Source organism: Conger conger, chromosome 11 (assembly GCF_963514075.1).
Source record: "Conger conger chromosome 11, fConCon1.1, whole genome shotgun sequence".
Taxonomy (NCBI): domain Eukaryota; kingdom Metazoa; phylum Chordata; class Actinopteri; order Anguilliformes; family Congridae; genus Conger; species Conger conger.
In genome coordinates, this window is record NC_083770.1 from 19,745,997 (window position 1) to 19,757,473 (window position 11,477).

Here is an 11,477-nt window from a genome sequence, read left to right on the forward strand (position 1 = left end):
ATGCTGAAAGACTGTTTGTTCAGGCTTTCTGTTTGTCTCTGCCTGTTAGCACGTGCAGTGTGACATGGAGTATGCGTGTGATGAAAGTGTTTTCTGACAGACTGTTACATATGGCACGTGGTGGTGATGAAATCTGACTCCTGCCTTAAGCACCACTTAGATAAATGTTTGCAGTTGCCTCCCTTGTTTTTTTCCTCGTCAGGAAGAAATAACAGGAGAGCTCTTTTGTGAAAGAGAGATTTTTTGTAATCCTCATCTTTTGTAATTGCATGAATACCCACGTGCCTCTGTAACAATAAACTATTTCAGAGTGTTTTGCAAAAAGTGCTGAAGCCGTATTTTCAAATGACTTTCTTGGTACAAAATTTCTCTCTAGTTACAACCCCAAAAAATGGTTCCATAGAAGTACCCCATCTTGTTCAAGGGTTCTTCGTCAGGTAAAATGGGCCAAAATTTTACATATCTTCATACCTATGATAGAGGGTTTCATAAAGAACTAAAAAGCCAAAGAACCCTTTTTCTGAGAGTGTAGCATATACTTTCTTCAGTATACTTTCTTGTGGTATCATACTAAAAATATATAATTTATTGTCGCCAAAAGTTCCCATCCAAATTAGATTATTATTAAGTTAAATAATTATTCATTTGAGTATCATTAATATAGATTATTTTCACAGTTCAGTACCCAGGGGAGTGAAACTATTGGTGGTGTGGGTCTGTAGTGCAGTCAGTACCCAGGTGAGTGAGACTGTTGGTGGTGTGGGTCTGTAGTGCAGTCAGTACCCAGGTGAGTGAGAGTGAGTCTGTAGTCAGAGGCACTGAGAGTGATGTTCTCAGCAGTAGCAGGCCAGTGTAAATCCTTAGCAGGGTCCTGCTAAATCAGCCCAGGACAGAGGGCAACATTACTGAGGATCTGAGGATGAATGAGTTTAACATGCCGCTGAGTGTGTGTGTGTCTCTCTGTGTGTGTGTGTGCCTGCGTGCATGAGTGTGTGTGTGTGTGTGTGTGTGTGTGTGTGAGTCTGTATGTGTGTATGTGTAAGTGTGTGTGTGCATGCGTGTGTGTATGTGTACATGTGTGTGTGTATGTGTATGTGTGTGTGTGTGTGTGTTGGGGTCAACAGCACTAATATGGAGCTGGTATTTGTACTGTGTAATGATTCCTTTAGAGCAAACAGTACAGTTCACTCCGACTGAGGGCGCTGATTGGCTAATCCGCCGGTCCCAGTACGGGTCAGCAGGTTCAAGGGTTCGGTTAGCCGCTCCTTCCAGTAGTGCATTGTGGGATAAGATGACCTGTGACCGCCACACCCAAACACCTGCCCTGTGTAGCTGCCCCAGGGAGCCCCACATGGACTCCCCAGTGTAAAAAAAATACAGGTAAAATGGCTGACACTGTGGAGCTGTTCATGGTGCTGGGTCAGCTCTGTTTAGTAAATAAGCTGCCATAAACCCGGCTGAGTATAGCCCTAATGAGATTACCCCTGCACTGGAGAAGACAAGGGTTTAACACCACCCCTGCTGAAGAGTGGGGGGGTATGGGATGAATATAGGGAGGGGTTTGTGGCGGAGGTGATACAGACCCCTCGTTCCTGCTCAGACCTGCATCACACAGCAGCTCAGACCTGCATCACACAGCAGATCAGACCTGCATCACACAGCAGCTCAGACCTGCATCACACAGCAGATCAGACCTGCACCAAACAGCAGCTCAGACCTGCATCACACAGCAGCTCAGACCTGCATCACACAGCAGCTCAGACCTGCACCACACAGCAGATCAGACCTGCACCAGACAGCAGATCAGACCTGCACCAAACAGCAGATCAGACCTGCACCAGACAACAGATCAGACCTGCACCACACAGCAGATCAGACCTGCACCACACAGCAGATCAGACCTGCACCAAACAGCAGATCAGACCTGCACCAAACAACAGACCAGACCTGCACCAAACAACAGACCAGACCTGCACCAAACAGCAGATCAGACCTGCACCAGACAACAGATCAGACCTGCACCACACAGCAGATCAGACCTGCACCACACAGCAGATCAGACCAGCACTCGGTGGTGTTGGGGAGGTGTTTGGCTGTGCCTCCCCTGTGCTGCTGCATGCCTGTAAAAGGGCCTGGTGTCAGGGTGAAGGAACGCGTGTTCCCTGGCGCTGGCACACCTCGGGGGTGTCTTGTGATGCCCGTGGGACGTCCAACCTGTTTCCCATCACAGAGAGGGGACAGGGGGGCGGCTGTCACCCCCATGCCAAACTCCCTCCCCTAGCCCCCCCACCCCCCCCACCCCCACCCCGCTCAGCCTGTCAACATACCTGCAGAAAGCTTAGCGCTAACAATAGGCCCTACGTCACCCAATCAGCTCAGCAGGATCAGTGTTTGTTTGTGTCCACCGTACGGGACGGGTCGTATACTCTACCTGCTATAAAGGAACGTGCCATGCAAAGAATACAGCACAGCTAAAGCTTTCCTGCCATTGCAGTACAGTACAGCGGGCCATGTGACCAACCGCAGTGAGAATTATCCTGAAGGGAGAGTTTACATTATACAACTTGCAGGCTCCCGATTGTTTTTGTTTTTTTCAGATGTCTTAATGTCGCTACTTGCTGGCTGTGTGACCCGACCCGACTCCTTCTGGGCTCCCGATTGTTTTTTGACATGTGAAAAATTTTTTGGGGATAGGTGGCTTGAATTTGTCAGGTGTGTGGTCTTCAGAGCAGATTCGATTCCGGTATAGTCTATGCTGTAATCTGATCGGCTGCCACCTTCTGGCCTCGTAAAGAGAGAGGGCATCCGAGCTCCTGACATTGTAACCTGTGAGGAAATCGTATTATGTACACCCGCCATAACCCTTTGGAAAAGTATTTCGAAAAATTGAGTTGAGAACTGCGTTGTGTGCTGACAGTCTGGAAGTGCTGAAAAGGGGACTGTGATTAAAAACTTGCAGTCTACAAAATTACTGTGTCTGAGGAGCCTGATGCAGCCTGCCCCAATTAAGTGCGGCTTCTGCAGTGTTGTAGCCACAGGGCACTTTGTGATTAATTTTACAAGCTGAAGCAACTATCTGTTTCATTTATTTGTTTGTTTCCTTACGTAACATGTTTAATTGATCATGATCACCAAGAGACTGGCAAAGCTCTTGTGTAACAATCAACACAAGCAAATGCCTAAATGCATTAGAACTCTGTGCTAAGGACCAAGCACTGTGCGGTTACATTGAATAGAGCCCTCTCCTCTTCTCTCGACCGCAGAGTGGAACATCTGTGTGGTTACATTGAACAGAGCCCTCTCCTCTTCTCTCGACCGCAGAGTGGAACATCTGTGTGGTTACATTGAACAGAGCCCTCTCCTCTTCTCTCGACCGCAGAGTGGAACATCTGGTTCTTCAAACCCACAGGCTGCTTGCGAGTCTTCCTGGCCTGGTCTGAGCGCGCTCAGTAGCGCCAGCGTGGTCCGTGACGCCAGAGAACACGTGCGAGCGAGCGGTCCCTGCTGACCGCGCGGCACAACCGTCAACCGGGTCCCCGTGCCAAACGCACAGCCTGACGGCAAGCGCAGATCTGCCAGGAGGACACAACCCCTCCCTCCCCAAAATCTGTGATCCCGACAGCCGTGCAGCAAATCTGTTCACACACACTCACACACACACACTCACACACTCACACTCACACGCGCACATACGCACGCGCACACACACTCCCCTGATTAAAAAGGGCTACTCTACGCGTGATGGTGTTGAACGCCGGACCGTTTTTAGCTCCAGCACGTTAGCGCCTCTTCAGTGGGAGCAGGGGAGGTGACCTAGTTGTGTCACGGGTCCAGAGACGGGCGCGGCCTAAATAACAACCCCCCCGGATGTGCAGGTGCGAGAGAAAATGTCTGTTTACTTACACCCACATCTTCCTGTCATACATTAACAGAGGGCAGCCCGTGGTTAAGGTGCTTGACTGGGACTCGGAAGGTTGGTGGTTCAAGCCCCGGTGTAGCCACGATGAGATCAGCGGTCTTGTCCACAGTGGGGGGTTGCTATGGAGATGAGCCCTGGGGGACAACACCTGGGTGACCTGCCAACACCCCCGTCCAAAAGGAAACCCACAGCACTGCAAAAAACAAAAAATAACTTATTTTTCTTTTACTTTTTCGCTACATAAGACAAACATATTGCTAATGAGGTGAGACAGTTTTACTTCAAGATTTGCCAACGGGGTAAGAAAACCACACTTGTCAAGCGAACAGTAACTTGAGACAAGCTAATATTCTCTACATCCTCTCATTAAAAGACTGATATTCTCTACATCCTCTCATTAAAAGACTAATATTCTCTACATCCTCTCATTAAAAGACTAATATTCTCGACATCCTCTCATTAAAAGACTGATATTCTCTACATCCTCTCATTAAAAGACTGATATTCTCCACATCCTCTCATTAAAAGACTAATATTCTCTACATCCTCTCATTAAAAGACTAATATTCTCCACATCCTCTCATTAAAAGACTAATATTCTCTACATCCTCTCATTAAAAGACTAATATTCTCTACATCCTCTCATTAAAAGACTAATATTCTCTACATCCTCTCATTAAAAGACTAATATTCTCTACATCCTCTTATCCGACTAAAAGGCTGTTTAAGACGGTCACTTGTTGCAGTTACAGCAGACTGTCAGCCACGCACCGCCACGCGCCCAAAGCCCTGTGTCATCCTGGTCACGCTGGATGGACAGCGGCACACATCCCAGATTACCCTGCTTTCACGGGGATCAGCCCAGTTTAGACAGGCAATCCCCTGCTTTTCCCACACGGGCCCGCGGGGTTAGCTTGTTGTTCTGCCTCCCGATTGGCCGAGACCGGGAGGCAGTACACTGCAAAAGTGACTGTCTTAACGAGTCTTGTGATGAGACTCTTTTTTTTTCTCTCAAGTAGACAATAGTAGTTTTAAGTTAATATTTGCTTGACACGTTACATGTTCTTATTCCATTGGCAAATCTTGAATTGAGACAAACTTGTCAATATTTTTTTATTACTTAGCAAAAAAGTCAAAGACATTTTAAGATTTTAAGTCTCGATGTGAGACTAGAAAACTTGTTCTTTTTTGCAGTGTACTGTGCACAGCTAATATGTAGTGCAAAAGAAACATTTTGCACTCGAATTACCCTGATCCCCTAGTGGCTGAAGGTGGCATATTCCTTAGAAAGCCTTGTTGTTCTGAGGCCTGATTCATTAGAGCCTCTGGAGAAAGGGCATTCTTTCTGCAGATGGACCCTGGGATATGTTCCAGAAAAATAAAATCCCAAGCCCCTGAGCTCACCCACTCGCCCGAATCTCTCCGCCGTTCAGCCCCGTTTCTTTTTGTTTTCTTCTTTTACCCCCACGCCAGGGGGAGCAGAGGGCTCCCCTTTCTCACGCCGCGTGACCCCCCCCCCCCGCCCCGCGCCTCCCCCAGGAGCGCTGGAGCGACAGCGGTCTGTGTTTCAGACGAGCTGTGACAGGCCACCGCGACAAAAACACCCCACCGTCTCTCCCCCTGTCTCTCTCAGCTCCTCTGTCTCCTCAGAGAGTTCGGGGTGTCTTTTCTTCCCTGCTGAAAAAAACAGCTCAAGCTAGGTTTTCAAACGGCTGGTAGCTGGGTGACCAGTTCAGACCAGCTCCATATTCAGTCATGGGTTGACCAGCTGAAGCTATGTTTTGAGACAGCTGGTAACTGGTCATTTCAAGCTGGTCGTAGCTGGATTTTACACTAGGGTTGAGAGGGGAGGAGATCTTTTTCTAAACTTTTCAAACTTTTTTTGTCAGAAAATGTAATGTAAACATTTACTTTCTGAATGAATAGTTTGAAGTTTGCTTTTGGTTTGGCATTTGAAAATCAACATCCGTCCAAATGGATCCCTAGTGTAGCAAATTTCATTATCTACAGAAAAAGTTGGACTGAAATGTGGCCTTTTTACTTTTCTTCCACCTGTGTGGCCATCTTTGCAATACATATACCCGCCACTAGAGGTCAGGCTAGCCATGCTTCACTTCTGTCAGATCTGGATGAGAGAGGACCATGGGGGACCAACAGTGCCCTGGCTGTTCTTTGTCATGTTTAAATGTTAGGAAGGTGTTGGTGTCTGCTTGGGCATGTTAAAGGCTGGCAAATAGATTTACCGTCTTGCTGACTCAACTGAAAGAGCCCTGTTGTCTGACTGTAAAGCCTGAAGCAGCGAGCGCTAGATGAGTAAGCTACGCGGTGGATACGGGCCAATGTGCCGCTGAGATTTTGGGACGAGAAGGGCACTAATGCTTCACACACATTCTTTATGAACACTGATTAAACGAAGCGGTTTATCGCTCCGACGCCCGATTAGAAAAAATTTTACAAAGAAAAAAAGTCGTTATTCTTGATCACACCATCACGCCAAGTGTTGATTTTCTCCTTGCACCGGATAATAAGCTCTGCATTCCTTGGTTTTCTGAGCTGCGGGCAATCCTTTTAAGAGTCCTCGGAAAAGCAGGAAACATTTTAATGTGCGTAAGACATAGAAAATTGGTCTCAGCTGTAGGCTGATCACTGGTCTTTGCGGTATTAAACGGAACACCATGTACTGCTTGTGTGCATGGTACATATGCTACGAGATTGGTAGGTTACGATACTGTATGTACAGAGAGCGCTGTTTATTTCCCCGGTGTTCACTGAGTATGTTCCGTTGACTGTGTCGGGATTATGAATGATAGGAATGAGTGAAGATGTTCCACGCATTCGGAGCACTTGGTGACATTGGTGGGTATGATTAAATAGCTACAGTATCAAGGAAAGAAAACATAAAAAACGACTAATTACGATACCATTTAGCAAGAATGTACACAGCTAAATAAAATTGTTCCGATCCTGAAAAGTGTGAATGGGTCGGTAAAACTGAAAAAAATGTTCATTCAGAACGAAGAATCAATGAACATATTTACAATTTGCCACAGTAACACAGTAATTGCACTGTATGACATGAATTCCTGGTGTCTGACTTCTTATTCGACGTTTATGTGCAGTATTGTCCTTTCTTTCCGAGCGTGGGCGAAGTGATGCGCTTCGTTCAGAAAGATTGTTTTGAACACAGGAACCCATAACGGAAGCAAGGGGGATGCACGCACGTCTCTTGTGCTGGGGCCAAGGAACTTGGTGCGGTAAGGGGGCGGTACATTTTCAAGTGAGGGGGCGGGGGGATAGAGTCAACACCTGCTTGCGATTGGCTGTTTTTGGCCGTGTCGCTCAGAATGACAGGCTGGGGGCGGAGGCCGTGACGTATAGCGCAAGGGGAAGACAGTTGGAAAATCAGCTGGAGGAACAAAAACAAAGCAACCGAGTTGCCAGTACGTCCGTCCCGTAAAAAAGTACCAGGCTGTGCATATATGTCAAGTTGCGACCGAAGCGGTGTCAAGTCACACGAATTGACATAAATGACTAGAATCGGAAGCTGCAGGGCGCAAACAGACTGATCTTGCAAAATCTGTCAGTATCGCTCGGCGCAAGGGGCTTGAGAGCGAAGCGGAGATGCTACCTTTGTGATAGAGCGCCCGAGTTTGCCACGGTGCAGCCCAGAAAAGTTCCCAGAAGAGCCCGCCTCTCTTCTCGCTGCAGTTGCTCGTCCTCCAGGCTCCAGCGCCCGGGTAACGGGAGCGCGGAGTGAACGCGGGCGGTGTGGCATGTGGATCAGCTCTGGGGCAATTGGAAGGTATGGAGAAATTTCAGTCTAGCAAGCAAAGTGGGTCACGTGTCTGGCTGTGACTGTTGTGCTGCTTTTTCCACCAAAGACTAGAAAAATGCGATGCATTGTTAGCTAACATTGCGGAACGATACTATGACATACGTCTGCGCCTGTCTCTTTAGTTGTTGCTGTGAATGCAGAAATATAGCTCTTCGCTTCTGTTACCGGTGTATTACTGTACACGATTTATTTATTTGACTTTCTTTGTGTCTGTGTGTCGGTTCACTAAACACGCAACGGTGTGTCAAATACTCTCGTGGTGCGGGTATGTAGGTAGGCTCTGCCAACCTCATTCCCGATATAGGACAATGAAGTAGGCTATTGGTTGACTTGAACTTCACTGACCTCGTTTAACCCACATTTAGGATAGATTAGCATATTTTGGCCAAGTGACTTTTGTCCAGCCGGTCTGTAAAGAAGAGAAAAAATGAACTTCAGTAGAGCACGGTCAATTGCCGTATTTTAGATAGTGGTGCTTAAGGTAGTTGTTGAAATATAATTATCCTCAGAAAAAAACATTAACTTTATCATGCAAATGTAGATATTATAGGGTAACAAATTATTCTAAGGGAAGCCCCACCCTTCAGCATGTTGGGCACAGATAAGAAAATGAAAGTACGCTGTATAATACTTCAGAAAACTTGTTTTTGAGTTGCTTGAGTTTGCTCCTCCCCCAATATTGATGTAGCAAAACTTGAATTTGAGAAGAATTGGAGGCATTTGTTTGGTGAGGGTGATTTTGCATGAAATGGCTGAGGTGGATGAGTTGGACTTAAAGCTAAAGCGCCGCACACCTGTTTCCTTTTCTGCTTGAAGATGGAAATCGCTGAGTCGGTGATGCGTTCTGCTGTGGGAGGAGGAACTGATGTGTGTGTTGTAGCACACAGCTAAACATGTAGATGCGTACACACACACAGAGCCAATGTGCAGATACACACACACACACACACACACACACACACACACAGCCAACGTGCAGATACACATTCACTCACTCAGACACACACACACATAGATATGCAGACAGTCTTCCACGCGGACACACACACACACACATCCAACACACACACACACACACACACACACACACACACACACATAAGTACCCCTGCCCTGTACGCAGTGTACACACATAAGCCCGTGCCTGTCTGTGCTCTCTGGGGCGCTGGCTGTGAAACGCTGATCCCCAGCGGGTCAGCGGGACGGTGAGGCAGCGTTGAGTTTCATCAGGTGACTGGCACGCTGGCTCCCGCCTCAGGAGCTGGGGGCACTCTCGCTGACCGTGACGGAACGAACCCGCTGAACCCGCTTCGACCGCGCGGCTCAGGGCTCTGCCCGGGCGGACCGCCTCAGGAGCCGCCGTTACTTCCACACATCCGCGCCTTTCTCATAGGAATAAAGACCAAGTCTGTGTGCTGCTCTGACAGAGTTTAATGTAACTACCTCTGCTTGTTTGGTGCTTCTCTCCAATGAGTTTTGCTTAGTAACAAACACCCTGGGTAGGTTTGTCTACTAGTGCATCCCATAATTAACCGGTCAATTTCACCCATTTTAGCAGAAGGCTAGATATGTAGTATCGAACAGGACCTGTGATGGGTGGTCACCTGCAGAAGTGGCTGGCAGCGTTGACAGACTTACCGACCACAGATAACATTGACCAACATTTGGCTGATGGCTGCTGTCAGTTTCACATCCTGAAGACCTGATCATGGTGTGGTGCTAACAGGTTATTTTCAGCCGGTCCGGACTGGATAGCGGTGGTGTTGCAGTCAGCGGTGGTGTTGTAGTTAGCGGTGGTGTTGTAGTTAGCGGTGGTGTTGCAGTCAGCGGTGGTGTTGCAGTCAGCGGTGGTGTTGTAGTCAGCGGTGGTGTTGTAGTCAGCGGTAGTGTTGCAGTCAGCGGTGGTGTTGCAGTCAGCGGTGGTGTTGTGTAAACCAGACGCATGTACTGCTGCATCTGACATGTCCTGTGTGGGTTTGAAGCTGCCCATGGTCCTTCTGTGACTTCTGTACACACACACACTCTCTCACACTCACACACAGACACACAGAGTTTAGTTACTGGTGCGGTTTGCTGAGTCTGTTGACAGGCTGTTGCCTACTTACGCAGGTGTAGGATAGAGAATCGGGAGATAACACACACACACACGGTCTCTCACACAGACATTTACACTTAGCAGTCTTACAAATGCATAGGTTCTTCAATAAGTTAAAAACATACATGCATAGCAAAACACGCATGATGAACAGTCATCATAAGTGCAATTATTATTCTTTAAAAAAAATTATAATATTACTCTATGAATTTTTTTAAAATAATGTAGGATGCACAATTGGAAGGGGGGGCGGGGTAAAAAAACACACTCACACACACACACACACACACACAGGCACACAGGCACACACACACACACACACACACACACACACACACACACACAGTCCTGTGGGAGAACATGGAAAAGGGATGTACTGTGTGCCCTCTGAGCACGTACGCACTGTGACACTGCTGTGTCAGGAAGTGTGTGTGTGTGTGGGTGTGCGTGGGGGGGTGTGTGTTTACACAAGGTGCGGAACACTGATTTAGAGGGAGCCTCAGGTGCTGTGAGTCAGGTGACTCTCTCTCTCTCTCTCTCTCTCTCTCTCTCTCTCTCCGCTGTTGTGAAATCCTCAGTGCTCACCTAACTGTGTCCACCCCCCCAGGGGGATGGGGCTTCTGTCTCAACCTGCCCCCCCCAGAGGGGCCGCAGGGGGCAGGAGGTGTTGATGAGCACAGGGACATCTTCAGCGTGGGCTCTTCCCAGAGGAGAGAGAGGGGAAGGGTGCAGTTTGGGCTCTTCCCAGAGGAGAGAGAGGGGAAGGGTGCAGTTTGGGTGGGTGTGGGTCTCAGGCCAACACGCTCCATACAGGAAAAAATAAATACATTTCCGATACATTTTAATATGCGTTACTGATGCATGTCAGGATATGTACAAATCGGTCGTTTCATAGACTTTCCAGTATATATTTCCATTGCATGGAAAATCATTGATAAATGTATTTTCAATGCAGTATAGCCCATTTCTGAATTGTATTTCAAATGTATTTCATAATGCATAGCAGATGCATGTAAAATGTGTTGTGAGGTATTTCTCTGTGTGGGCTGGTCTGGGGTCTGTGCTCGGCTGAGTATCTGATGAAGGCTCCAGGGCTCTCTCAATCTCACTGTGACTGCCCTGGCTGAATAAAAGACTCAATTTGACAGATTTGACTCTGAGACTCAATGTGTCAGTAGGATCTGTCTCAGTTTTCGGCCCCTCCCTCTGGGGTGTTGGGGTTTGGCGGGGTGGGGAGCGGTTGTTTTAGTTTTGGGTTTTGTGCGGTGTTACTGTTACTGATGTCACGCTGACCTCTGTGACCCCTGTCACAAGGTGAATTCTGCCACTCCGGCAATCACCCGGTCAAACGGGCTGTTCTGCTGTTACACAGGCCCCCTGCCACTCTCTGATTGGCTCAGGCCCGCAGACCTTCCTCTTAAGACTGGGATTAGCTGACGGATGTCTGACCCCGACCTGGGTCAAATACATAATGGTTTTGCATTAAAATACTTTTCTACACTTTACTGAGCTTGTCTGGTGTATGGGAAACGATGAAATTGCCCCTTCTGGTCCTCCTGGTCGGCTCAATTGCACCCGGCACGATTAATCTAGCACAGAAAAGTATTTGAGTTCAAAACAATGACATA

General features: G+C 47.8%; 1 protein-coding gene across 3 annotated transcripts in view; it reads left to right on the forward strand.

The window, feature by feature from the left end:
- rhobtb4 (Rho related BTB domain containing 4) overlaps nucleotides 1-11,477 on the forward strand; it is a 49,814-nt gene that overhangs the window by 12,911 nt on the left and 25,426 nt on the right. For 2 of the 3 annotated variants that reach the window (XM_061261504.1, XM_061261503.1), the window contains exon 1: nucleotides 7,311-7,721. The exons of the other annotated variant lie outside the window; for it this stretch is intronic. Coding sequence is in view for 1 of the 2 variants with exons in the window: in XM_061261503.1 (XP_061117487.1) it covers nucleotides 7,693-7,721 (29 nt within the window). In the remaining variant the exon portion in view is untranslated. Of the gene's footprint in view, nucleotides 1-7,310; nucleotides 7,722-11,477 lie in introns of those variants that run through there. 3 annotated transcript variants of the gene reach the window in all.